At 42.7% G+C, this 25462-nt stretch overlaps 1 protein-coding gene across 5 annotated transcripts in view; it reads right to left on the bottom strand.

The window, feature by feature from the left end:
* Window positions 1–334: 334 nt before the first annotated feature.
* KCNQ3 (potassium voltage-gated channel subfamily Q member 3) overlaps window positions 335–25462 on the bottom strand; it is a 349316-nt gene continuing 324188 nt past the window's right edge. For 4 of the 5 annotated variants that reach the window (XM_055287273.1, XM_063642990.1, XM_055287279.2 and 1 more), the window contains 6 exons: window positions 20567–20769; window positions 19506–19608; window positions 17281–17412; window positions 13730–13828; window positions 11588–11672; window positions 335–9454 (listed from right to left, as the gene is read on the bottom strand). In XM_055287273.1, the coding sequence (XP_055143248.1) occupies window positions 8720–9454; window positions 11588–11672; window positions 13730–13828; window positions 17281–17412; window positions 19506–19608; window positions 20567–20769 (1357 nt within the window). In that variant the 3' untranslated portion in view covers window positions 335–8719. The remainder of the gene's footprint in view (window positions 9455–11587; window positions 11673–13729; window positions 13829–17280; window positions 17413–19505; window positions 19609–20566; window positions 20770–25462) is intronic. The other variant, XM_063642989.1, reaches the window with a different exon arrangement.

Raw genomic sequence — 25462 nt, forward strand, 5'->3', positions numbered from 1 at the left:
CATGTGACTGAGTTTAAGCAATGAGTTTGTGAGTGGGAATGATGAGTCACTTTGAGTCCAAGGCAGGAAGAGGTGGGTATGGCTTTTCTAGATCCTCTCCTCCTGGCAATGTGGCTAGAAGTGAAGGACTCCAGCTCTTCAGTAGCCCAAATCTTTGCATCACTCTTTGAAACTCAGACCATCTCCACTGGACTGTGATTTGAGCAAGAAATAAATCTTTGTTGCATTAGGCCATTGATATTTAGAGCTTTTCCGTTAGCAACAGTCAGTGTTATTTATGATAAATAATACAATCTCATAAAAGTTGTTTTGAAGCAAATAACATTCCTCCACATAATCACTGAAATGTCTATTTATTAATAAGTGGTGCAGTATTTATTTAAGATAGAACATAAAAAATCAGGTAAGAATTATTTGCATAATATATAAGGAAATCAACCTATTAAAGTTGTTCAAATATTGGACAGAGCCAGAATATAAATTACACATACAGTTTAAAAATTACAGGAAATCATATTATAAAGAGCACTAAAGGCCACTTGTGGAATAGTTGTGTTCCCCTGTAAGCCAGAATGTGAAGAAAGCCTACTCGTAGCACAGAGACAAACCCAGGGAGCAAGGCACCAGAATTCTATGCCATAAAAAGGGGTTAAAAAATACAATCCAAAATCAAATATAATGGATTCATGTCGCTGGGAACCTCCATTTGTTATTCAAAGACTGGTGTTTTCCATCACTGCTACATTAGAAAAAGAAGGAAAAAAAATAGCCATATCCTATCTGAAGCAAGGCAGAGATCATTTTTCTCTTTAAAACAAGGAAGGACTGACAAATCTGATGAAGTCCACCTGTCTTTCTAAGTTGATTTTTCAGGATGGGACACAGCTGACTTCACCTCTCCAACAGCGAATCTCAGATCCTTGGCAAAATGGCTGCCCCAAATCTTGCAACTTGGCCACCACCTGGACTCTTAACCCTCAGGGGAACTATGGGGGTGGGAACTGCCCCCTCCTTGGAAAAGTATTCAGAGGGGTATAGAAGGGCCCAATTACCAGATCAGGTTGGCTTCCATGGGAAACCTTGATCTTTTAATACTGAGAAAGAGAGACACAGCTGTTCTGAGCTTTTGGCCTCCCACAGAATGTCTTTATAGACTCACCTGTTGCTGCAGAATTTCAGAGCTCAGAAATAAAGGTACAGTCTAGAGACAAAAGACCAGAGTCAGCAGAGACGTGGAGATATTTGAACTTGTTTGGTTAAAAACAATGACAGGAGCTCCTTGGGGGCAGATAACAAGGGGCACTTGTGAATGATCTGCAGCCACACCAAGCCCCGAGAGCTAATGGATTCCAATGTGAACCAGGTGAATAATTTATGAGGCATTATTTTCTGCCACTGACAGCTGGGTTGTGAAGCCACTCAAAGGGCCTGCTGAACAGACAAGAGGAACAGCTGAGCCAGGCATCACTCTACTCTCCAGGGAACTCATGGGTCTGTGATCATTTTACTGTAAAGCTGAGTGAACGTGGAAGGCCGAAGCATTGTGGAGGAGCTAGGGCCTGATTTGAGAGGAAGAAGGTGGAGGGAGAATGAGCTTTCCAGGTACACGGGCTTTGGTTAAATATGCAGCTCTACTTCTTACAATGTGTGACCTTTGACAAGGTCTTGTCTTCAGTTTCCTCATCTATAAGATGGAGACAATAACATCTCCCTCATGGGGTTGCGATGAGGATTGCATGAACTTTAGAGAGAGCTATCATGTCACAGGCAACTCATAAGGAGCGCTTAGGATAAGTTTCTGTCCCCTTCCCTGACCTCGCTTTTGTGGGCAGGGGAAGAGAAGGGAACATTAAAATAAAATATGCTCTTATTTTGTATTACTCTTAGGTATCAAATTGCAGGCCATTCGACAAGTCTAAGAGGAATTACAAATACATTCCTGAGCACTGAGCTGGGCTTTTGACTACCTAATTGTAAGCCATTCTCAAGTTATTCTTATATGCAGCCCATTTTTGGCTGTGTCAAGGAAATTCATTATTTCCATTGAAGCTTATTTTAAGCCCATAACAGTGCTATCTGGAGGATGAAGGCTTAGGTAGAATGACAATCTTTAAAATTACTGGGCCAATTATTGTTGTTCTAGAACTTGACTATCCTTCTTTCTGAATATCTCTTAGGAGCTTTCACTTCAGCCTGACTCAGGAGAACTGAAACATCCTATCACAGGGATTCACAAGGACTGCTGGGGAGCCCTACCAAATTCTGGCAGATTTATCCCGAGAACAATGTAAGTGGAAACTAACAATGAAGATGTCCTTTTGAGCCAACAGAGGCCTGTTTACTTCCTAAAATAATCTCCTAGTTACATAACCATAAGATGTCCTAAGTTGAGTCCTGTTTGCTTCTTTGTAGCTTTTGGTGAAGGCCCTAGAGTATCTGCTTATGGACTGACAACATGGGGATTCTCTGGGACAAGGCAAGAGGACCCAAGCTTTGCTCAAATAAGACCCAGAGATCCCAGTGCAAAGGGACACCTTTGGTAAAACTGGCCACTTTGGGTCTTATAGATCCCAAAAGAAATCATGCCTGACTTCCTAAAACCAAAACCATAGAGATTTATCAAGGAGAAACCCTGTTTAATTGGCCTGTAGATGAGGATGCAGCCTAAGGCATGACTCTGGAGCTGAATGAGTCCAAGTGATGGGCCAAAAATGTGAATCAGTCCAAACATGGCAGGACAAAGAAGGTACAAGGTAGGAGAGGGCAAAGCGGGGGAGGGCAGAGAGGTGGAGGGGAGGAGTCCCTGCATGGCCATGGGATTGCTCTTCTTCATTCCCTTTCTCAACTGCACCCAGCAGCAGTGGTTTTTGCTAGGCCTTTTGAAGACAGCAGGAATCTGGGAGAAGGAACATCATCATCTTTCACAGCATGGAAACATCAATCTTATTCCAGAGAAGGGAAGAAATCCCCAAAGGTATGTCTGGTTTAACAGTTTCTCAAGTGGGCCAGGAAGTTCTTATTAATGTTCTGGGCTCAACAGTGATGCTTAGATTTCACTTGCTATATTACTTTTAGTTTTGTCTCTAACATCTGAAGCAAGGATCAGAAGACCTGAGTTCCATATGTGACTCAATCACTTCTTCAATCACTGAGGGATGTGGTGTGATGTTCTTTGCTCTGAGCTTCTGCTTGTTGATCTAAAAAGACAGGTGATTGTTCTGGGTGATCAAAATCTCTTCTTGCTCTGTGTATCTTAGAATCCATGAAATTATGTCTCCTTGCATCTATGATAACAAATCAAAATACGAATCACAATTTTCTTACAGGGTCGCTGAGGTTAAAGCCATGAAAGCCTGGGAACAAATCTCCCCAGGGAAGGTTTAAGCAAGCATTAACTCTTTCTTCTGCAAGTTCCCCCATTCATTGCTAGGGTGTTTTCTGATAGCCACCATGCACAGTTGACTTCCCTTGGGAAATCCTGAGTCCTTTATTCTTGCTATTTGGCTTTATCTCCTACACCTCATCCAGATGGCACAACATCTGGTACTATACGTCCAATGGAATTGCCACAACTCAGCCACTGAGATCCAACATTCCTGTCTCTCTTCATTCCAATATTCCTTCTCTTCTTTATTATAGACAACAGTAAGCATTTTTATTTGCAGAGATGTACTTATTTAAAAAGCAATTGTGAAAGTATTTGATTTAATAATTAGGATTATATCTCCACCATTCTTTTTTCTGAAAAAAAAATTTTGGTGTAAATTTAGAGTTCATAAGCAACATCAAAGATTGAGACAATGAAGTCCATGCATACCATAAAAATAACATAAATAACAGTCCCTAGTATGCATCAGTCATTGTACTAGGGGCTTTTTGTGTACATTGATTGTCTCACTTGAAAATCAAAACATGGCAGAAGAGTCAAAGGCTTTTGAATGTGCTGAAACTCAAATTTTCTTCCAGGTCATCTCTATATGCTTCCTGTCTCTTTTACACTGCCATTACTGGCTTCTAAAACCACTAAAGCTATGCAGATAGCCTGGTCCTAACATGTTCTAAACTGGGCATTAGTGAGGGGCTGCCTGCTGGCTTGTTTAGGGGCTAGTTGGCTCAGTTTGGAATGGTATAATATCAGCAACAATAGCGTTGGGTTTATTTGAATATAAACAACTTAGATTTAAAAAGTTCATCCTGAAAAACAAGCCTTCGAGGACAAGTGAGGACATGAAGCAAATTCCTAAGGATGCCTGGGGTTCAGGAAGCAAAGAAGAATCTTTGGTTATTCATGAAAACCAAATACCAGCTATGTGGCATCTTCTGGGGAAGGACAGGGGTGGGAGAATCCTGGGGTGTGTTTGGCAGCACTGTCCAAAGTACAGTTGACTTCTTAGGCTGCTGAACAAATTTCTTCTCTTGCCCCAGGAGAATTTGATCTGCAGGTTCCCATAAGTAGAGTAACATCTTTCTCTTGAAATAGGTGCTGTGTCATAGTCTGTATCATAAGCTTCTCTTGGTCAACATGATGAAATGAAAGCAGCTCAGCTCCTTGACCGGTATCAATCTTAGTAGGGATTAGGAGACAAGAAGAAAGCTGGTTTCTCCAACAATCTTCCTCAGATTCCCTAGAATCCCCTTTTTTTGCACAGCTTCTCTGGAGCTATGAAGTTCAGAGCATTGAATCCAAACTCGAAGTCCCCATTCAACCCACTCAAACGTGACTGGGCTGATTGGATCATTGCCATTTTGATGTAGAATCTTTGCTCTCATTTTCATGTTCAATTTTCTATAGTTTCCAAGCTAGGAAGCATTTCTGTCTGTATGGAGTTGTTTGCAGGGATGAAATCAGGTATTTTATTTTACTGGTAGACATAGTTTGAAGGGACCTCTGATATTTGAGACCTCTAGATTCCCAGCATTTTGATGGCAGAAACTGGTTTTCTTATCTCTGAATTTCCAGTGCACTGCACAGTTCTGGGCATATATTGGTGCTTAGTAAACCTTGTTAAATGAATAAACAAATGACTTTTTCTTTATTACACCCCCATTTCAGTAGCATGGAATTATGAGAATGATTTTGCCAAATTATGAGTAGGTCCTTTTATATTAGGTTTTTCTACAGGAAATTATTCTTTTAAACTGCAGTGTCTAGGAATTACCTTGCACAAAATAGACACAGGATGCATAATTGTTGATTAATTAGTTCATTTTTAACCTATGCACCTTGGGGTTATCTAGTTATGTTTTCATGAAAACTAGGGCTTTGTAATGTCAATGCCATGTCTAATAAGCCTAAATTCCCAGTTCTAAAAACAAAGTTATTCAATAGCACTTTCTCAATTTGATGTGTTTTTCTTTTCCTGAAATAATTTTTCTCTTAAGCTTTTGATATTTGCTTTTGTGCTGACATTTGATAGTCAAAACTCAAACTTGATCTCAAGTACTTCTTTCTCAGCTCAATAGGATCATGTTTCACCTAACATTTGTGAAGTTGATTTATCTCATTCATTTTGATCTTGCTAAAATATGACCTTTAAAATTTTTCATGTCACATTGTGACCCAGAAAGACCAAATACATACATGAGATCATAGTTTTACCTGATAATATCATTCCTAGTTTGATGATGGAATTAATTTGTCAATATTTCATGGAGTCCTGCTGAAACAACTGCAATTTCTTGGGCAAGTTTCAGAACGACTAGTATATCTGTGGTCATATCATCTTGGGTCACGCTGTTAACCATTTCCATTGGATTATCATGCTGTTCCTTTGTCTGACAAAAGGATCTTTGTGAAAGCACACACTGTTTCTTCTCATAACTCACATTCAATTCCAGGCCCTAAATTTCTGCTTGCTCACTGTGAGCCATGTTGTTGAGATTGTCTATGCGTAGGCAACTTGAGCAGGTTTGGTTTGCCTTTCTGGAATATAGTTTTTGGGGAACAAAAGGAGAATATCAAAGCAGAGTTATTCCAGAAGATCATTTTTCTCTTTTCCTTTCTGTTTTCTTAAATGGGAAAAAAACAGCTCTTAAGGTTCTTATTATTTATTCATTCATAAAACATTCATTTTGTCTACGTCTATACTGATAAAGACAACTTACTAGATGTTAGACGATCAATACTTCCCTACTACTATCAATACAAACCCAATCTCTGCTGTCCTGGTCTTATGATCCAGCAGGGAAGCTAGACTGCCTGCCTATGGTTTAGGAAATAATACAAGCTCCAATCCTTTCTAGGTTATTAAAAGAACCTAAGGTAGTTCCTCCAATTTTGGATCAATGGTAAATACTTTAAGCTAGAACTCCATTGAGTTGCTGGAAAATGCATCTATTTGTGAAATACTTAAGATAGTAAGCTCTTCAAGAATATTAATAAGTTAAAAAAATTAATTGGTGCATATGTGGAGAGTATGACTCACTCTCCTTTATTGTTGGTTTCCAGTAACTCGTGTACATAAAGAAAAGCATAGTAACATGTTGGATGTTAAGCAGGTGATCATCTCAAGTGAAAGATTCCAGGAAGATCAGGATTCAATAATCAAGCCCTCAGGAAGGGGCATAGGGTTTCTTAGGTTGTAATCCCCAGTGGCACTTTCAGCCATATTGAAGGAGTGGGGAAGAGGCCCAAATAACCCATGCCCTTTATCCTTCAGATTGCCAGCACGTCAAATGGAAACCCATAGGGGACGGGCTTCATGTCTGATGCATTGAGCATTCTGGTGTATTTCCTATCTCAGACTTCAAGGTCTACACCCATCCATTTGTAGGGCTCTCCATAAAAAACACCCTTCTGCCACTCACAATGTCTGCCCTTGGCCTGGGACTTCGGGCTTTGGTTCTAAGTTCCTAAAGTCAGGGGTCAAGCTCTAATCATTACTGTATTCTGAGCTTTTCGTACAGTAACCGTTGACATGTGAGTTGAAAGGAACCTATCTCTGAGGAAGTGATTCCTGTCTCCAACATAGTGCCAAACTCTTGTATTAGGAAATGATGAAGCCATCAACCAAACGTCTGCCATAGCTACTGTGGCTCTTGACAAGACTGTGAGGGAGAATAGCGGTGTCAGCTGCATACAGACATTTGTTTAGGTCATCTGGATTATCTTGATTGTCACTATGGCAACTATCCACAATCAGTGCCTAGGTGTGTGAGAAGAGTGATACAATAATACTGTGGTGTGGTCATTTAGCTAATTCAGTCTAAGCCTAACAGAAACCTTTTCCATCAAAGTTTTTCAGAGCATAACACCATCTCATAAGAGGCCAGAGAATGGCTTGTGCTTAATATCACACCTGTACAGTAGGGCAGTGCTTCCCAGGCTCTCTGCTTACATTTTAGCTTGTCCTACGGTTACATATGGTTTTAGTATTTTCATTTTTAAAATCTGGGTTGGTTCCATAAATTTGGAAAAGTAAAATTGGATGGTTCTGGAAATTTTGCCTGTTTACACATCCGTAAATGTAGTTTGCTTGTATTATTTTTTTCCAGATCTAAAATGCATTGCATCAAGCAAGCATGTTTTGCAATAAAAGTGGAAATCCCTCTCTTGCTGGATAAATTGAGTGCTTTCCACACGACACAAAGTCATATATCTTGACACAGTCTCTAGGATGCATTATATAAATGGAAGAGTGGTGTGGTGAGGGGAAACAAGGGCAGGGAGAGTGAGCAGACCTGACTTTTGAGTCCTGGTTCTCCATGGGACAACTGAGTGACTCTGGGTGTGTCACTTTACCTAAGCCTAAGATTCTTCATTTATAAAAGGAAGTCCTTGGACTAGATAATTTCTGTGTGCCTTCTTGACTTTAATTTCTATTTTAGATGGATATTTTGTCCTTCAGTATCATGGGAAGAAATGGGAGTTGGAACTTCATTTTAAAGGCACTGAACTTAGCTCCTGCCCAGAGGGGCACTTCACTTCTGATAAATTCCACTGTCCTTGGCTACATAAATTGGAAACTATTTTAACTTTGTGTGTGTGTGTGTGTGTGTGCATGTTTTCTCTCTGCCAATTCATAACTCATCAGAAATGCTACACTTGGGATTACCACCACTTTTTACAGATAAGGAAACTGAGGCATGATACTAAATAACATCAGGCCAAGGGAGGTCTTTTGGAGAGCTTTTAAAAGGTTTTGCCTTAAATATTTGTTTAAATTCTTTGTTTTAGAGACACAATGACTATCTCATTCCTTTCCTAATGTTAGCTCAGTAGGCAGCCCCACTGATACACAATGTGGTTTTGTTGAGAAAATTATTTCCTTGCTTTCAAAAACAGTTAATCGCTGGAGTGTTTTACACAAGAGGGCAGTGATCCTAGAAATAACTTAAACTACTTTCTCTGCTTACCAAACCAAAACCCAAACCAGCCAACCAAACAGACAAATAGCATGGCTCATCAGTAATTTCTCCCTGTACTGGTCCAATCGTGATTAAAAGTAAGAACAGCAGATAAATGTGTATCCTAGAAGAGATTAGCGGAACCATTTATATAGTGTAAAGTCATGCAAACCATGCTGAAAAGGAAGCACTTTGTTGTGGTGACATGGGGAGGAAGAGGCTGTGGGAAGCCTCTGCCTGGGTGGGGCCACCACGCACACGCATGCATTTGATGCAGCCATTGGTGTCCCCGCTGGTAAGCGTCGGGTGTGAGAGTAAGTGAACTATACAAAGTCTGTCTACATTACAAGGAGGGGTCAGCCAGTGACCTCTTTTAAATGGGCTTGTTGGAGGGGGTCCATACTGAATCAGAAATCCCATCCCCTGTGGACGACAGAGGCATGGAGCCACTGGGCGTGAAGGGGTCCGTGTCTGTGTCCGTCTCACCCTCGGCGAGGTACCGCTTCTCCCTCATCCAGCTCGACCCCCCATTGGGGCCAAACACATAATCATCTCTGTCCTGGGAGATGCTGAAGCCACTTGGAGACCTCTCCAGCTCCTCATGGTTGACCGACATCAGGGACAGAGGTGTGTCGCTGTCTCGCGTGATGCTACGTCTCTGCCGGGGGGAGATTCGGTCCGAGTAGGGGCCCTGCAGGTCAGCCGGGGAGTGGCAGCTCACTCGGGAGTCGAGAAGAGTCAAGATAGGCAGGACCGTGGGCCTCTCCACATACGTTGTTGCCGAGGAAGGAGGAGTTGCCTGAACCTTTCCAGAACTGGGTCCCCCTCGGGGCAGGTTCACAGGGTCATGTGCAAAAAACCCATAGGGGCTGACTTTGTCAATGGGCACCTGGTGGAAGCTGTAGGGTGGTTCCGGGGGGCCTGTCTCAGAATAGTTGCAGATGATGGTTTTCAAATCGGAATACCTGTTGTCCTCCTTCTTCTCTGCTTCAGCTGGCGAGGAGGTGCCCTTGGTTGGGTAATACTCCGTGACCTGCACCTGCAACCGTTCCATGTGTTGCATGTGCATATCCACGAGGAAGTCCAGCTTCTTCCCCATGTCCTGAACCTGGAAAATCAAAGGAGCTGTGAATTACCACTTTCTCTGAGAGTGGGGATCATTGCTATTGGTTGGGAGGAAATATTCTTTTTTTTTTTTTTTTTTTTGAGATGGAGTGTCTCAGTCTGTCGCCCAGGCTGGAGTGCAGTAGCGCAATCTGGGCTCACTGCAACTTCCGCCTCCCGGGTTCAAGCAGTTCTCTGCCTCAGCCTCCCAAGTAGCTGGGATTACAGGCACCTGCCACCATGCCAGGCTAATGTTTGTATTATTAGTAGAGACAGGGTTTCACCATCTTGGCCAGGCTGGTCTTGAACTGACCTCGTGATCCACCGCTAATAATTTATTTTGTGCCTCCTACTTGCAAGCCTTGCACACCAGGTAGTAGTGATAATCTAGAGAAAACCTAGGCAAGGTCTTCTAGGAAGCAAAGGTGGAAAGCAGAGAGACGCTTTGAAGTGTTACAGGCCTGCTGTGTCCCCTAGAGGAGGAAGTGGCCTTGCTAATGTTGTCTGGGTCAAGGAGCAAGAGTTCTCAATTTAGGAACATTTCCTTAGACAGAAGCACGTGGACTGTTAGTCTAAGTTTCTCCTACATGGTGATTTAAGCCCTAAAAATACAAGGGCAGTGGTTGGCAAGAACTGAGCTTCTCAGAACTGAAGACCCTACCTAGCAGCTTGCTCTTGCCTGCCTAAATTGGTACCTTACTTGAACTTTTGTGAATGAATATACACGAGTGTGTGTGCAGACGGATGTGATGTTCTTGCTTTGACAATTCACGACTCACCAGGAAACACTGTCGTCAGGTGTATCATCCCATTTACAGGTGAGGATATGAGCACCATGATCAGCAGATGCCAGGATGGCATCTGAGCCTCAATAATAACTGACCCTTTTAGAAAAGTTACAATCTGACTCTGTCTTAGGCACTGTATTGACTTATGTGAATTTTACGACAATCCCCCAAGATGGATACCATTATTATCTCTATTTCACAGGCAAGAGAACAGACACTGAGAAATAAAGAGTGGAAATTATAAATTAAAATTTAAAATGAAAACAAAATTCTTGATATAACAAACAGGAATAATTCAGATTTGCTTCTACCTCTCCTGCACGGGTCCCATTTAGGGTTTTAAATAAAACAAAAGGATTAATATGATCCTTGAAAAACTGGCAGTACCATTTATCTAGAGTTAAAGGTATCTAGAGTTAAAGGTAGATAAAGGTAGATAAACTACCATTATCTGCCTAATGTAGAGTTAGACAGATGATGCTAGATTATGAGCTCTTTGCTATGAAAGCAAGAGTGGGCTGCATGGTGCTGTGAGTGAGCGGGTTTCTCTTTCCACCTTGAATGGATCTCACCTGCAGCCTGCCCTCCTCCCAGCCTCTTCACACAGGCCACCCACTGCCTGGACATTGAGAAAAGGAGGACACACAACATGCAGTGGCAGGTCACTAACATTTCCTAAGGGGTCAACATGAAATGCATGATAATTGTAGCTACTATCAAGTGTTCACTGTGTGCCCACTAATATTATGGGTAATTTTCATGTATCAACTCAGTCCTCACAGCAACCTAATAGGGTATTATAATCCCCATACTACAGATGAGGAAAACTGAGGCTCAGAACAATTAATTAACTTGCATGTGATCACTCAGTAAATGCTGAATCAGTGATTTGATTTCCATATCTTTTTTGAATGGTAGGTAGTAGTACTCGAGTATCTTATCTCCCTTTGAAAAACAATGGTGGGGACCAGGCACAGTGGCTCATGCCTGTAATCCCAGCACTTTGGTAGGCCAAGTTGGGCAGATCACCTGAGGTCAGGAGTTCGACACCAGCCTGGCCAACATGGTGAAACCCCAACTCTACTAAAAATACAAAAATTAGCTGGGCATGGTGGCAGGCACCTGTAATCTTAGCTCCTCAGGAGGCTGAGGCAGGAGAATCACTTGAACCCAGGAGGCAGAGGTTGCAGTGAGTTGAGATTGCGCTATTGAACTCCAGCCCGGGCAACAGAGTGAAACTTCGTCTTAAAAAAAAAAAAAGAAAGAAAGAAAGAAAAAGAAAAAAAGAAATGGCATTTGAAAATAAATTTTACAGATCTGGTTTTTGGTGAGAGGAAGAAAAGACTTACCTGTCTTTCAACTTTTACAAACTTCCCCATCATGCTTTGGTCTTCGATTTCTGATGTGGATGGTCTGGCTACATATGGTTCATTCCTAAGGAGAAGCGAACACTTCTATAAGATCATTATATCTATTTTTGCTATGCAAGGTAATTTCAGCTAGGCAAGCCATGGCCAACAGAGCCATCGTTCTCACCCTCACACTTGTGTGGCATAAAAGAGCACCATTCAACTCTGGAGGCATATGTGAGTCAGGAAAAGTCAGAGCTTTTCTGCATTCAACACTGGTATCTCATGTTTACCTCCACTGTAGGAAAATTTGAAGCCAAATATCAAGGAGGCTATTAAGGAGGCTTTGCTTTGTGTTAAATATTATAAAGCACCTAACAGTACCTAGAGTATCTAGTTCCTTTAAATTAAATTCCTTAGCCTTTCATTCTTAGATTTGAGATCTGAGACTTTTACTCTGAGTGTGTGTGTGCCGGTGGAGAAGGAGTCATCTAATGTCTGAAATTACTTACAGTGGGTATAAATATTTCATCTGGCCAATTTTAATAAGAATGAAGAATCCCAAATCTTGAGCATGATGCCAAAGATGACATCTTTGGTGAGGAATGGAATTGAAATGTGTGCTCAATTTGATTTTTGGTTATCCACAGTTAATATCTGCTTAATTCTGGTTAGTTTCAACATTTTTATGTTTTTTGCAGATCAGAACTTGCAGGGAATCTAGCTATTTGCTAGAAACCATTCATGCTAGGCACTTTCTCAATGGTTGATTTCTCTCTCATAGGCTACTGAATCCTGCTTAGTAGGATAGTCTTTGGCTGAGAAGCCTTAACTTTTAAAAAGATGTCAAAAACTGGTGGCCCATGTGCTAAATCCAGCCGGCTAGTGTTTTCTTTGGCCTGCACGGGGTTTTAAAACATGTAAGCCATCTCAAAAATTGAGAATTTCATGTAAAAGCTGGATATTCTGTTTTCTGGAAATAGAGGATCCACATCCCTAAAAGAAGGTAGGGCCCTCATTCCTAAAAGAAGGTAGGGCCCTCATTCCTAAAAGAAGGTAGGGCCTTCATTCCTACCTCTTTTAGATGGGGCATGTGTTCTCCAGGTGCCCATGGTCCCATCACTCCCTATTCTATCCCTAGGGCTGAGGTTAAATATTAAAATATTAAATTGCTTTCTATCATCATGTTAATGCTCTTGATTCTTTTTATTTTATTTTTATTTTTTTTGAGACAGAGTCTCACTCTGTCACCCAGGCTGGAATGCAGTGGCATGATCTCGGCTCACTGCAACCTCTGACTCCCTGGTTCAAGCGATTCTCCTGCCTCAGCCTCCCAAGTAGCTGGGATTACAGGCACGCACCACCATGCCCAGCTAATTTTTGTATTTTTAGTAGAGACGGGGTTTCACTATATTGGCCAGGCTGGTCTTGAGCTCCTGACCTCGTGATCCACCCACCTCGGCCTCCTGAAGTGCTGGGATTACAGGCATAAGCCACCATGCCCGGCCTCTTGATTCTTTTATAAGTGGAAGGTTCATAATATTTCTTAAGCCTAACTCCCTCACTCATTGTGTTACCTGCCTTGAAGACATTTGGGAATAAACAGATGTAAATTTAGGCAGTGGATTTTCTAAAGAACATCTTATTCAAAATTTTGAAGCTTTGGAAGAAGGAGAGCTGCTCTGTTAAGGGACAAAGCTCTCTGTGTTACAATGTTGTCAGGGGGCTGATATCTGAGTGTCTTCTCTGGCTTTGTCCTGGGAGGAGTATCAATCAACTCAAAGGTAATTATGCAGGATGGAGAATGCTCTGGGTTCTGCTGATGTGAAGTTTTCTTCCTGTTTCAATAAAGCTCATAAGTCTCCTCTTGTTTTGTAACAGGGAAACAGGTGGGGCTATTTTCATTTTCAAAAGTTATAGGAAGAAATATCATTCACATGGTCTGGGAAGAGGAGTGAGAAGATTTTTGTACAGAAACCTTTCAAATGGCCACCAACTGAAACAAGCTTCAAACTCTTTCTTCATTTTACTTAGGAGAGTGACAACTTCACCCACATAAAGGACCCCAGCTGAGGTTTGGGGGTGGGGATGCTCTACAAACTTTGCACCCCTGGCCCATCAGTCCATGTCCACTGGCCCCACCTGGGAGATTGCTGGGATGGGAAGGTGAATGCTGACCCTTTCTGAGACTTCTTGTGTTTTGGCGTGGAGGGAGGTCCAGGGGTGAAAATCATATCTATTCTGAAAGAAATAAACAGAGCAGGGATTAAATTACATAGAGCTTTGTTTTGACAGGAAAACAAATCATTCTATTCTCTCTGGAATGAGATATGGGTTTGGACTATATAAAAGGAGAGGAGAGGAGAGGAGAGGAGAGGAGAGGAGAGGAGAGGAGAGGAGAGGAGAGGAGAGGAGAGGAGAGGAAAGAGAGAGTGCATACTAGCTACAGAGAGAAAGAAAAAGCCAGAGAGAACCTATAACCTCGGTATATTCTTCTGCTTGTTTTTGATCTGGTGATACTAAAAGTAACTTTCTATCCCAGGGGAGAGGGAGGCAGACAAACCACTGAGAGAGGTGAGGGCTGCATCTTGTTATTTTTTTTTAATAGGAAATGTCATAGGTGGACTGCAAACCTGTCTTGTCTTCCAGTTCTTTTATCCCTTCCAAAAACATCTAGTTAGGGAGTTTTACAGACAAATCCTAGGCTACATACTCAGCTGCACACATCGCTGCTGCTCTGTGGGCATCTCTGGCCAGTAGAAAGATAGATCCAACACCAACTTCCATTCCTGCTTCTATTTCTGCATGAGGCACCAGCTCCTTTTTAAATAACTTTTATTTTAGGTTTGAGGATACAGGTGAAGGTTTGTTACATAGGTAAACGTGTCATGGGGGTTATCTTTTCTGCTACTCTCCCTCCTACCACCCTACCCCCTCAAGAAGACCTCAGAATCTGTTGTTTCCTTCTTTGTGTTCATAAATTCTTATCATTTAGCTACCACCTGTAAGTGAGAACACGTGGTATATGGTTTTCTCTTCCTTCGTTAGTTTGCTAAGGATAATAGCTTCCAGCTCCAACCATGTTCCCGCAAAAGACATGATCTTGTTCTTTTTTATGGCTGCATACTATTCTGTGAGTCATCGGTTCCTGCTCTATGCCTGGACCAATAGGAAATAAATGTTGCCTATCATGCTGTAGGTTCGGACAGGGGTGGGAGGGAAAGCAGGCTTGAAGGCTTATCACAGGTCCAGGACCATTAAGACTATGCACTCTGAAATAGCCATGACTCCTTCCATCTCCTCCCTGGAAACCCAGCTGCTCCTCCACTGGCAGCACTTCCTTTCTCTCTTGTCCCGCAAGGTCAGCATGGCTGAGGATATGCAATCAGAGGTCCAGATGTTCACCCTCCAGCCACAAATGCTAGAAACACATTTGCTTAATAAGTAGCAAAAACTATGACACTGTCACAGTCCACTCTATACTTATTAAAATTGGCTGGTATTTTTGGAGTCTGGCATGCCTTAGACATCATGCTTCATCCTCGTCTCTCAGAGAGCCATACTTGCATAAATAACAGCATGTTAGGCTCAAAACTTGTTCACACGTCTATTCATTCGGCAGGCAGTGAGCACTGACTCTGTGCCTGCCACTATACTAGGAAGTCAAAGTTGGTATTCCAGTTAGAGATAAAGAAAGGCCTGCTAGGTGCAGTGGCTCAGGCCTGTAATACCAGCACTTTGGGAGGCTGAATCACCTGAGGGCAAGAGATCGAGACCAGCCTGGCCAGCACGGTGAAACCCCATCTCTACTAAAAATAAAAAATTAGCCGGGTATGGTGGCACATGCCTCTAGTCCCAGCTACTTGAGAAGCTGAGGCAGGAGAATCACTTGAACCTGGGAGGCAGAGGTTGCAGTGAGCCGAGATCACACCACTGCACTCCAGCCTGGGTGACAGAGTGAGACTCCATCTCAATTAAAAAAAAAAAAAGAAAAGAAAAGAAAAAGAAAGGCCATGGAGAATTACACCTCCGACCTGATAGCCAGCATCATTAACTTCCAACCCAGTCAGTGTGATGTTCCTGTTCTCTAGCAGGACACTCCAGTGGGACAACATCACTCAGACAGGGAAGCTGAGGCCCAGAGAGGACGCGTGTCTGTTGGAAATCTCACACGTCAGAGAGTGAACTGCAATAGGATTTTGGTTTCCTGACTGTTATTCCATAACTATTGACATCATAACTGCCCGTTTTTAAAAAATGCTTTTCAAAAGGGCATTTTTACAGCTTATTAAAGATTTGATACATTTTAAAAGTAGAAAAAAAAAGTCACATATGAGGTCATCATCTCAGTACAGCCACTGCTGTCTCTCAGGGGAAGTTCTCCTCCTTTTCTCCAGGCCCTGATATGGGAAAGTGTGTGCATGTCCTGTGTATTTCTGAATAAGCATATGTGTGCAAGTGTTTAGAATCATATCATACCTATATATTAGTTAACATTATCACAAGGTCTAGGCAGAGTATATTTATTCTGTGACATATTATATATGACATATAAACATACATATGCAGCTATAGATATATACATATGCATATATATGTGTACACACATGTCCGCATGTATTATTGGTAATTATATCATGCATATATATCCACAAATCATATAATTAAAAAAATCTCATTATATACTTTTTCTAAATATTATTTTATGGCTGCAGAACTTTTTTTTTTTTTGAGATGCAGTCTCACTCTGTCACCCAGGCTGAAGTGCAGTGGTGCAATCTTGGCTCACTGCAACCTCTGCCTCCCAGGTTCAAGTGATTCTTCTGTCTCAGCCTCCCAAGTAGCTGAGATTACAGGCGTGTGCTACCACGCCCGGATTTTTTTTTGTAATTTTAGTAGAGAGGGGGTTTCCGCATGTTGGTCAGGCTGGTCTGGAACTCCTGACCTCAACTGATCCGCCTGCGTCGGCCTCCCAAAGTGCTGGGGTTATAGGCATGAGCCACCGTGCCCAACCAATGACTGCATAACATCTTAATGAGAGCAGGTACCATTCTTTCCTTACCCATTGTTTTATAATTAAGGAAATACGGTGTGTTAGAGAGAATAGAGACTTTCTAACCAGTTGGAGCTGGTTTGATTCCCAGCTCTGTCCTCTCAGCTTCAGTTTCTTCATTGGAAAAATGGCAACTCTAAAGCAATGTCTTGTGATTTCATAAGGGAGTATAAACACGTAGGTGGAGTACTCAGGAGTTCAATAAAAGTGATGGCAATTATTAGTTGGGCATTGATGCTATTTCCATATCTTTCACTATTATAAGTAATACCTGATGAACGCTTTCAAATATGGTAAAGAATTGTATTTAGAATTAGGCAGCTGGATTCGGTTTAGATGATCCTGTTTTGTTGGCAACATCGAAAGCATCACAGTCAGAAGCCATTTAAACATGTGCTTTTTCCTCTCTGACAGGCCTGATCAGGGTGCTGACCTTGGCCATGGCAATGTCGTACAGCTTTTTCACAGTCTGTCCGATCTGGTGCTTTGTTGGCCTAGACATCCACAAGGCTTCGTGGATATTTTTCTTCTTAAAATCTCTCCCTGCATTTTGAATTGTTTCTGAATACCTCTCACCTTAAACTCTAAGGTTCATATGGCTTTGAGGGGAGCGCAGTCCCTCCAGATGTGACTGTCTCACCTTGTCTGAAGGTACTTTATCCTGGAAAGCATGTCGAGATGCCCGGCAGAATACTGCTCAATCACATCCTTCACGTCGTAAGGCCTCAAAGTCTCCTTGAACTTTTTTTTATAGAGACGGAATTGTAGAATTCTGCAAGGCAAAGTAGAGGCATTTGTGCATCACGGGTGGAGAGTGCAGGGAGCTATAACAGAAGGCTAGCAAACTCCGGGGCAGGGAGAGAAAAGAACCAAAGATAAAAGAGCTTTCTAGAAGAACTTCCAACGTTTGGTTCTGGTTTTACCCCTTGGAACACACAGAGTTAGTACATCTCTATCAGGATTACTCCCTTCAATCATTTGAATAATAAGCAAATCATAGTATTAATAAGAGCTAACATTTATTGAGCATTCACTGTATGCCAGACCATGAGCTTAATGCTTTATGAACAATCCTGATAACAGTTCCATTTATAGATGATGTGATTGTGATTCAGACCTTCAGCATCATCCCAGGGCCATATAGCTAATAAGGGCTGAGCTGGTCCTCAAACCCATATGGGGTGCTGACAAGGCTGGTGCTCTTAATCACTGTCACACTGCTTTCTATTTGAGGACAGCTGATATATCTCATCCTCAAAAGCCTCTTTAATTATTTTGCTTGGGAGATCCTTGAAAAGAAAAACTGGTTTCTGTTCCCTGAGTTTTCTCAGGTTCCTTATAAAGTGGGGCACCCAGAACTGGTAGATGAAATCAAAGCCTCACCTCCATCCTTCATTGGTTCCTCCCTGGAAAGCAATCAAGTCACCCCTGATGGGTAGTGTTCCTTGGGAGCCTCATCATAAAGTTAACTTCTGTTGAGCACAGAGTTTATTCAAACCCCTAATTACAGGTCAGTGTCAGGAGGTCACAGCCCTTCCCAGGCCCTTCCATCTGGTACTTGTGCAAGTCATTTTAATAGCGCATTCAAAGTTCATTTTGTTTGTCACTGCTCGTGGCTTCAGCCTCTAAACATTATTTTTGGTATATTGATTATGGTACTATCTAATCTGCTTGCCATCCTTCCCATCTTTGTGCCATTTTATAAGTCTTCTCTTTACATAGTTCCATACAGGTGAGAATATATAAACTAAGGCTCACAGGCCAACTCTGGCTCACTGCCTGATTTTGATAGTAAGGTTTGACTGCAACTCAGCCACACCCATTCCTTTAGGCACTGTCTATGGTTGATTTTATGCTACAGTGACAAGCTGAACACTTGTAGCAGAGACCTATGGACCATGAAGTCTAAAACATTTACTATCTGACCCTTTCCAGAAAAGTTTGATGACCTCTGAATTAAGACATCAACGAAAATGCTAAAAGAAGAGAAGAAGAGGGCAGAGACTAGACTATGCAGTGTCCCAGCAGAGATCGCCCTCCAGGTCAACACAGGTTCATTAACTGGTTTTCTCTGAATAAGGGCTTTCAGCCAGTGAGGAATCCAGATAGCTGTGTTTCCATTCAACCACATTTCTGTCATATCCTACATAAAGGTGTCAGGAAAATCCACGTCCAAGGCTTTGCTGAGGTCTACACATTGTAACACTACTGTGTTTCCCTATCTATTGGACTGGGAATCTTGCTGAAAATACCATGATCGGTTGGAGAATTCACCTTAGTTTCTAGAATTCACTGCTACCTTTATGAAGTGCTTACATGCTGATAAAGTTTAAGTAGTAGCATACTTTTTTCATTTTCTTGCAGAATTCTAAAGCAAAACAGAAATAGCTAGAATGGATTATCGTCTCTGCTGATACAGACAAAAAAAACTATAATTTATTATCTTGTTAAAAATGGGAACTAATTAAAACGAACTATATGGATGAAGTTAGGCAGAAGGAAAACCATTTTGAGCAAGAAGCCTCTACAGGAAGAAAACCGTCCACTCTGACGCCCTTTAAAATACATGGTGGTTATAGCCAGAGTAGAACAGAGCAGGTGGAAATACTGTCAGGAGGGCTGTGGGGCATGTTTATAACAAGGCAGGCACCTAAGAGTCACCCATCATGACTTGCTATTGTCTGGATCACTTTTCCTGCGGCAGCATACAGTATCTATATACTCCTGGGACCTAACTCAGGGTTAGTGGAGGGGCTTCTCTTCCCCCTTCCAAAAGTGCAAGAGAATTTTATAAGCCCCTTCCTGTGGGAGTTGAGCTGGAGCTGGGGAAGCACACAGGCACAGGTGGGACCGCGGGGGCATTACCTGACGGCTCGGATGGCGGCCTTCAGGGTGGGGATCATGTCTTCGACCGGGAAGTCATTCCCATAGCCCCTGTCTTCCGCCATGGGGTCGCCTGTCCCGGCATCTGGGAGGGAGACACGCATGTCAACGGTAGGCCACAACCCTGGAAAAGGCTTGGGGATCCCACTGTTCGGTCAAAGCCTTCCACGCCTCTGCATGTGTCAATCCCCAGTCTTTATTTCCACGTTCAAGACCCCACAGTATTCTCAAGTTGTGATGCTGTTCAGCCTTTCTTGGCACCCTCATTCTATTATCCAGAAGTCCAAGTCAAAAGTGTACGCAGCCCATAACTGGTAGTGGGGGAAAAGGCTAGCAGGGAGGAGAAGTGAGCTCTGCAGTTCCAGAGTGGCCCCCAGAGCCAGAAGCCAGCAAAGGACACAGAAGCCAGCAAACAACACACACTGTGCAGGCCTTGGAGCCAGACAGGCCTCAGCTGGGACTTTGCTCTGTCAGTCTCTATCCTGGTGACCTTGGGGAGGTCACTTTCTGAGCCGCACACAGCTCAGAGGTCTTGGAGAGAACTGAATGATACAATGAGGATTGACGGCCTGGGTGGGCTCAGACACTTAGGACACAGGCCTTTCTGCATGTCCTCCCTTTGCATAAGTAAAAGAGGCACATGAGGCTCCTACAGCCTCCAGAGGGCGCTTTTCTGCCACTCTTCCCATGCCCTGGTCTCCACATCGCTTTGCACCTGGCACCGCCCCATCCTTCAAGTTGACCTCCATAACAATTCAATCATGGGGCGGGGGGTGGGAGGGACCCTTAGAAACCAAGATGACAGGTTTCCAGCCTCCTAACTTGGGAGCCTGCAGCCGTAGACTCCTGGGAATACATCACAATGCCTCAGCCCAAGGGACAGGAGGAGTTAGGGAAGCAAGAAGTTGGCTTGGTGAGGGAAGTGAGAGAGTTACCTTGTGGACTCAAAGGTTCTTAAGTGGGGAGAGGGAGAGGTGAGCAAGGAAGTGGGCTTGGGGTAGGAAAAAGTGGAGGAGACAGGGAGGGAGATAAAAAGGCATTACCTTCAGAACTCTGCCAGAAAGCGTAGGCTTTCATGCGGAAGGCCGTGCGGAAACGCTCTTTATTGTTTAAGCCAACAGGCTTTGGTTCTTTAGAAGGACTTTCTTCTATGGCATCTACATTCAGAGGGGTAAATAGCTTTCCTTTAGTATTGCTACCACGAGGATTAGAAAGGCGAACCCGATCCAAGAGACCCAGCTTTTGGCTACAAAATAAGCAAAAGTGAACAATTTTCCTCCTTCAGTGCAGGCTCTTCAAATTTCCCATCCCTCCATAAAGACTCACACACGCTCCTCCAAGGAGGAATGGGGACCGTGAATTTCACAGTGCTGAATCTGACTCCGCAGCTTGGAATCGGACAGGGCGTGGTTCAAATCCTAGCTCCACAGCTTGCTAGCTCTTACACCCTGGGCAAGTTTTTTTGTTTTAACTTCTCTGAATGTCAATTTTCTCATTCCCTTAAATGCCGCTTACATGAGATGCCCGCTATAAATTGCCTAGCTCATCCTAGTATGCTGCAGAGATTCGTCTTTCCCCATGCCCATTTCCTGCATCAATAACTTCCTGCCTTTCCTGTGTATCATCCCATGGTGCCCAGATAGTGATTTACACAGACAAATCCTTAGCAAAGGATTCCTCCTTGAAAAGAACCTGACAACACAAATGACATAAAGCAGCACTCTTAATTTGGTGTCCACAAACAGACCCTCATGGATACAATTTGGCAGTCTGTGAGTTTAGATGGGGAAAAATACATTTTTAATTTACTAACTTCTAACTAAAATTTAGCATCTCTTCCCATTATGAATGTGGGCAACAAACTCCAGTAATATCCTAAATGCCTGTGACTTGCCACAACAGAAGTCACAGATAATTTTATATACTGTTATTTCAAGGTATTGTTTATGCTCATGACGGCTTCAAAATTATGGTGGTATTCAATCTGCCACCAGGTTCATCACAAAAATGCACATATATGACTACATCTCAAAATTTTAAAGACTTTGATAATGCTGTTTCCATATAATCAGCTTCTTTTATATACTGTATTTTGTTTATAGATTCAAAATTATTCTGAGAAGGGGTCCATGGCCTTCACAATACTTCTAGAAGAGTTCTTGGTACAAAGAAAATGGTTAATAATGCCAATATAAAGTTGCCCTGGTGCAAAAAGCCAGTTGCACCTTGACTTAAGCCCAAGTCCACTCTTCCCATCCAGCTCACCTTGGGCAAATCTATGACGTTTTTGAGCCTCAGTTACCTTGTCTGTAAAGTAGGGATAAGCATTCCCTGCTTTATCTGGTTGCTATGAGATGATGTTTGTCCAGGATTTGGCATAGAGCGTGACACACAGCAGGTGCTCTATACATGTTAATTCCTTCCATTTCTTGGCTTTTGCCCCCTTACCCTAGTGAGCACAAAGGATAAAGTCCTTTTCTGTGGTACTTTCCAGAGAGCACCACATTGCATGTTTTCGCCCAGTGGTATATTCAATGCAGCAGCTTCTGCTCCCTTACCCCACACAGAGCTTGGCACACAGGAGGCACTCACTTATGCACTTGTGAAATAAATGAGAGAGTGAATGAATATGGGTGATCAAATCAGCCCAGCATGGGTTTGCGATAATTTTGTTTTCTGAAGAGCATGTCTGGTTAGGCTAGTCATGTGCCCCTGCCAGAAGCTGCTGCTACCTTTGAAGCTGGGGGCAGTGTGGAGGTCCCGGTGCTGTGGCTGCTGGAAGAGGAGTGAACACCCCTCCAGCCACACAGTCACCCTGTGCTTTCGGAACACCAGGTCTTCGTCTGTCATGGCGGCCTAACAACATCTGCTTCATAGAGGGTTCGGGAGTATTACACGTGATAATTTCTGTAACATTCCTTGCCTACAGTCCAGCATACAGAAGGCATTAAGAAACCTTTGAAAAAACAAACGAGTGAATGAATGAATGAGTATATGAATGAGCAGTGAGCAGTTGTCATTTCTGACTTCCTCTGGATCTGTTCTCTCTCACCCAGCACTGTTCCAGCAGTTTGATTGAGGAACTCCATTAATAACCAGCCCAGGATAAATTTAGAAAAACGCCAGTGCTCAGCCAGCTCCATCTTCCTTGAACTGAAGTCAACATTTTTGGAATTGCTTTCCTGGCTGCTACTAGATAAATGACTAATAGGACAGAGAATATATCAGAACCCATGGGCCAAAAATAGCGAATGAAGCAGGAACTGAGCTGAACACACATTGAAGTCTTTCTGGCACTGCGCTGTATGGAGACAGTACATTTCCATGCCTGCCCGCCCCACTGGACTATGTAGTGCTAGTGACGCAAAGACTCTGCCTGGCTATCTTTGAACACAGCACATTTCCCTGCCCAGAACATCTGAATGTTCAGTACAGCAACTAAGATCATGGGCAAAACCAGCCTGGTGGAGGCATCCTGACAAACCATGTGACCTAAGACACATCATTTATGCTTTCTGGTCTCCGGTTTCCTCATGGGCAGAATGATGACCATAAGCCCATGCTTTTCATAGATGTTTAAGGGTTAAATGAGGTAATGCATGTCCAGTGCTCAGCCAGCTGAGATTCAGGAAGCGCTCAATAGATGCTGGCTGTCATTATTAACTCAGTAAGTAATCCTTTTCCCACAGAAGCAGTAGAAGGCTGACGATGTGTGTGAAAAGGATGGATATAATTCCCTGGGCCACAAATAAAGGTTTTTTTTTTCTTTGGTTGTTGTTGTTTAAATGAACTGAGATGAGTTTGAGAGATTTATATATTATTTTACAGTACTTCTTAATGCTAGTCTAAAAAGTTCAACATTGTCATTGCATTCCACTTCCGTAGGAGGTAAGTATATGAGGAACTTAATTCCAGATAAACTAAGCAAGACAAAATTAATAGCAGCCACTTTTTCCTGAATTGAAGTTTCAGTAGAATTGTTGAATATAAGGAAGATAATGAGAGGACTCTCTTGGTTCTATCTGTGCTGGGATTTAGGATTTGCTTGTTAGGCATTTAAATGCTTCACTGCAACCTCAAACAGTCTGGATTGCTTTGGCCATGTTAACCTAAAACCCCATTGGTCACAGATGGCAGTTTAGACGGTGTTAGGAATCCAGATGCATGGAACAAAGTCAGAAGTCTCGGCTCAGAATCGCTCACAGCCATTGCACCTAAGAGGCTTATGGGATTCTTCCTCCAGCAAAGTGGATGATCAGCTTACTTCTTAATTGTGTTGCCTGAAATCCAAGACCCCAAAGGATAATCAAATGCAGGGCAAAGTTCACTGCTGAAACTCAAAACCCAACTCTGTTCCACGCTGTATGGATTTCCAGTGCACAATTAAGGTGTTGTTCTAGGGGGGCACTGCAGATCTTGCAAGAAAAGCCTTCCCCAGAGCTGACATCAGATTTTCTTCGAAAGCTAGGGCTCTTGACATGTTAAGTGCAGGCAAACAACTTCCAAATATGAATTGTAAAAACTGCAAATAGGTGGACTGGGCATGGAAAAGTAAAATCAAGGTTGTTCTATCCTGGAAAATGCGGCTCTTGTCCTGGTCTCCTCCTTCAGTTATCAGCACGGGGAACTTCAGCCATGTTCAATTCCGTGGAGTTTCTTCACATTCAGTGTTTTGCATGTGCTGTGAACTCGACCTGGGAAAACCTTCATCCCTTTTTTTCATGTAAATGACTCTTTCTTTTGTCTAAAACACGGTCCAAGCATCAGCCCCACATCTGGACGTTCAATGTAGTGGCTACTGAGATCCGTTAGACATCCATTCTCTGTGCCCCTTGTCCACTTCAGGCTTTTCTCATCCATGGCACTCGGCCACTACAGGGAAATATTTGACTTAATAGGGACTCCCTTACTAAATCAGTGGTTCTCAACTGGGGGTGATTTTGACCCCCCAGCCAGGGGACATTTGGCCATGCCTGGAGACATTTGGTTGTCACAACTACTGCTGATATAATAATGGGGAGCACTATTGCCATCTAGTGGGGAGAAGCCAGAGATGCTGTTAAACATCCTGCAATGCACAGGAAATTCCCAACAAAGAAATGTCTGTCACAAATATCAATAGTGCTGAGGTTGAAAAACTGAGTGGTAAGCTTTTGGGCCCGAAAGTACCACGTTCAACTTGTATATGCAGGATCTAGCACGGTGTCTGCAATGTTGCAAGCACTAAAAGTATTACTACAATGTTGAAAGAAGGAAGGAAGTAATAAAACATTCAATCTTCTGATTAACAAAATGCATCTAACCTCAGCTGAGAGAGGGACTGCTGTATAGTGGAAAGAGTGTGGACTTTGAAGTAAGAGAACTGAGTTCAAATCTCTGCTCTGTAGTTTATATTTCACTTAGGAAAGTCATTAACAGATTCAATTTCATCTGTAAAACGAAGCTAATATTTATTCATTCAACAAAAATGTGTTCCACACCTTGTAAATCCCAGGCTCAAGGTAACTTGTTGAACATACATTGGTGATTAAAATCAATGTGGTTTCCTGTCTCTAGTGAGCTTATGATAAAGTCAGGAAGACATATAATAAGTAAACAGACACATTCATTGCTAGAAATCTGACAAGGAGACCAAGAGAATGCAGTAATGAAGAACAACAGGAGGTTGACAGGTAGGGTGGCTTGGGAAGGCGTCTTGAGTGGATGGGAAGATGAATTAGGAAACCAATTTCAGTAATCAAGGATTAAGATGATGGTGGTCCAGAGACAGAAGCTGAGATCTGAAGGGCGAGAAGCTGGATTTCAAAGAAAGGAGGCAAGAGCTCTCCAGGGGGAAGAACTGCATGTGGGTGCAAGGGGCATGAGGACTGGACTGTGGCACCAAAGGGAGGGCATGTGGCCAAAACATTCTAAGTGAGAGGCAGAGTGGCACCAGATGA

Source organism: Symphalangus syndactylus, chromosome 7 (genome assembly GCF_028878055.3).
Source record: "Symphalangus syndactylus isolate Jambi chromosome 7, NHGRI_mSymSyn1-v2.1_pri, whole genome shotgun sequence".
Taxonomy (NCBI): Eukaryota; Metazoa; Chordata; class Mammalia; order Primates; family Hylobatidae; genus Symphalangus; species Symphalangus syndactylus.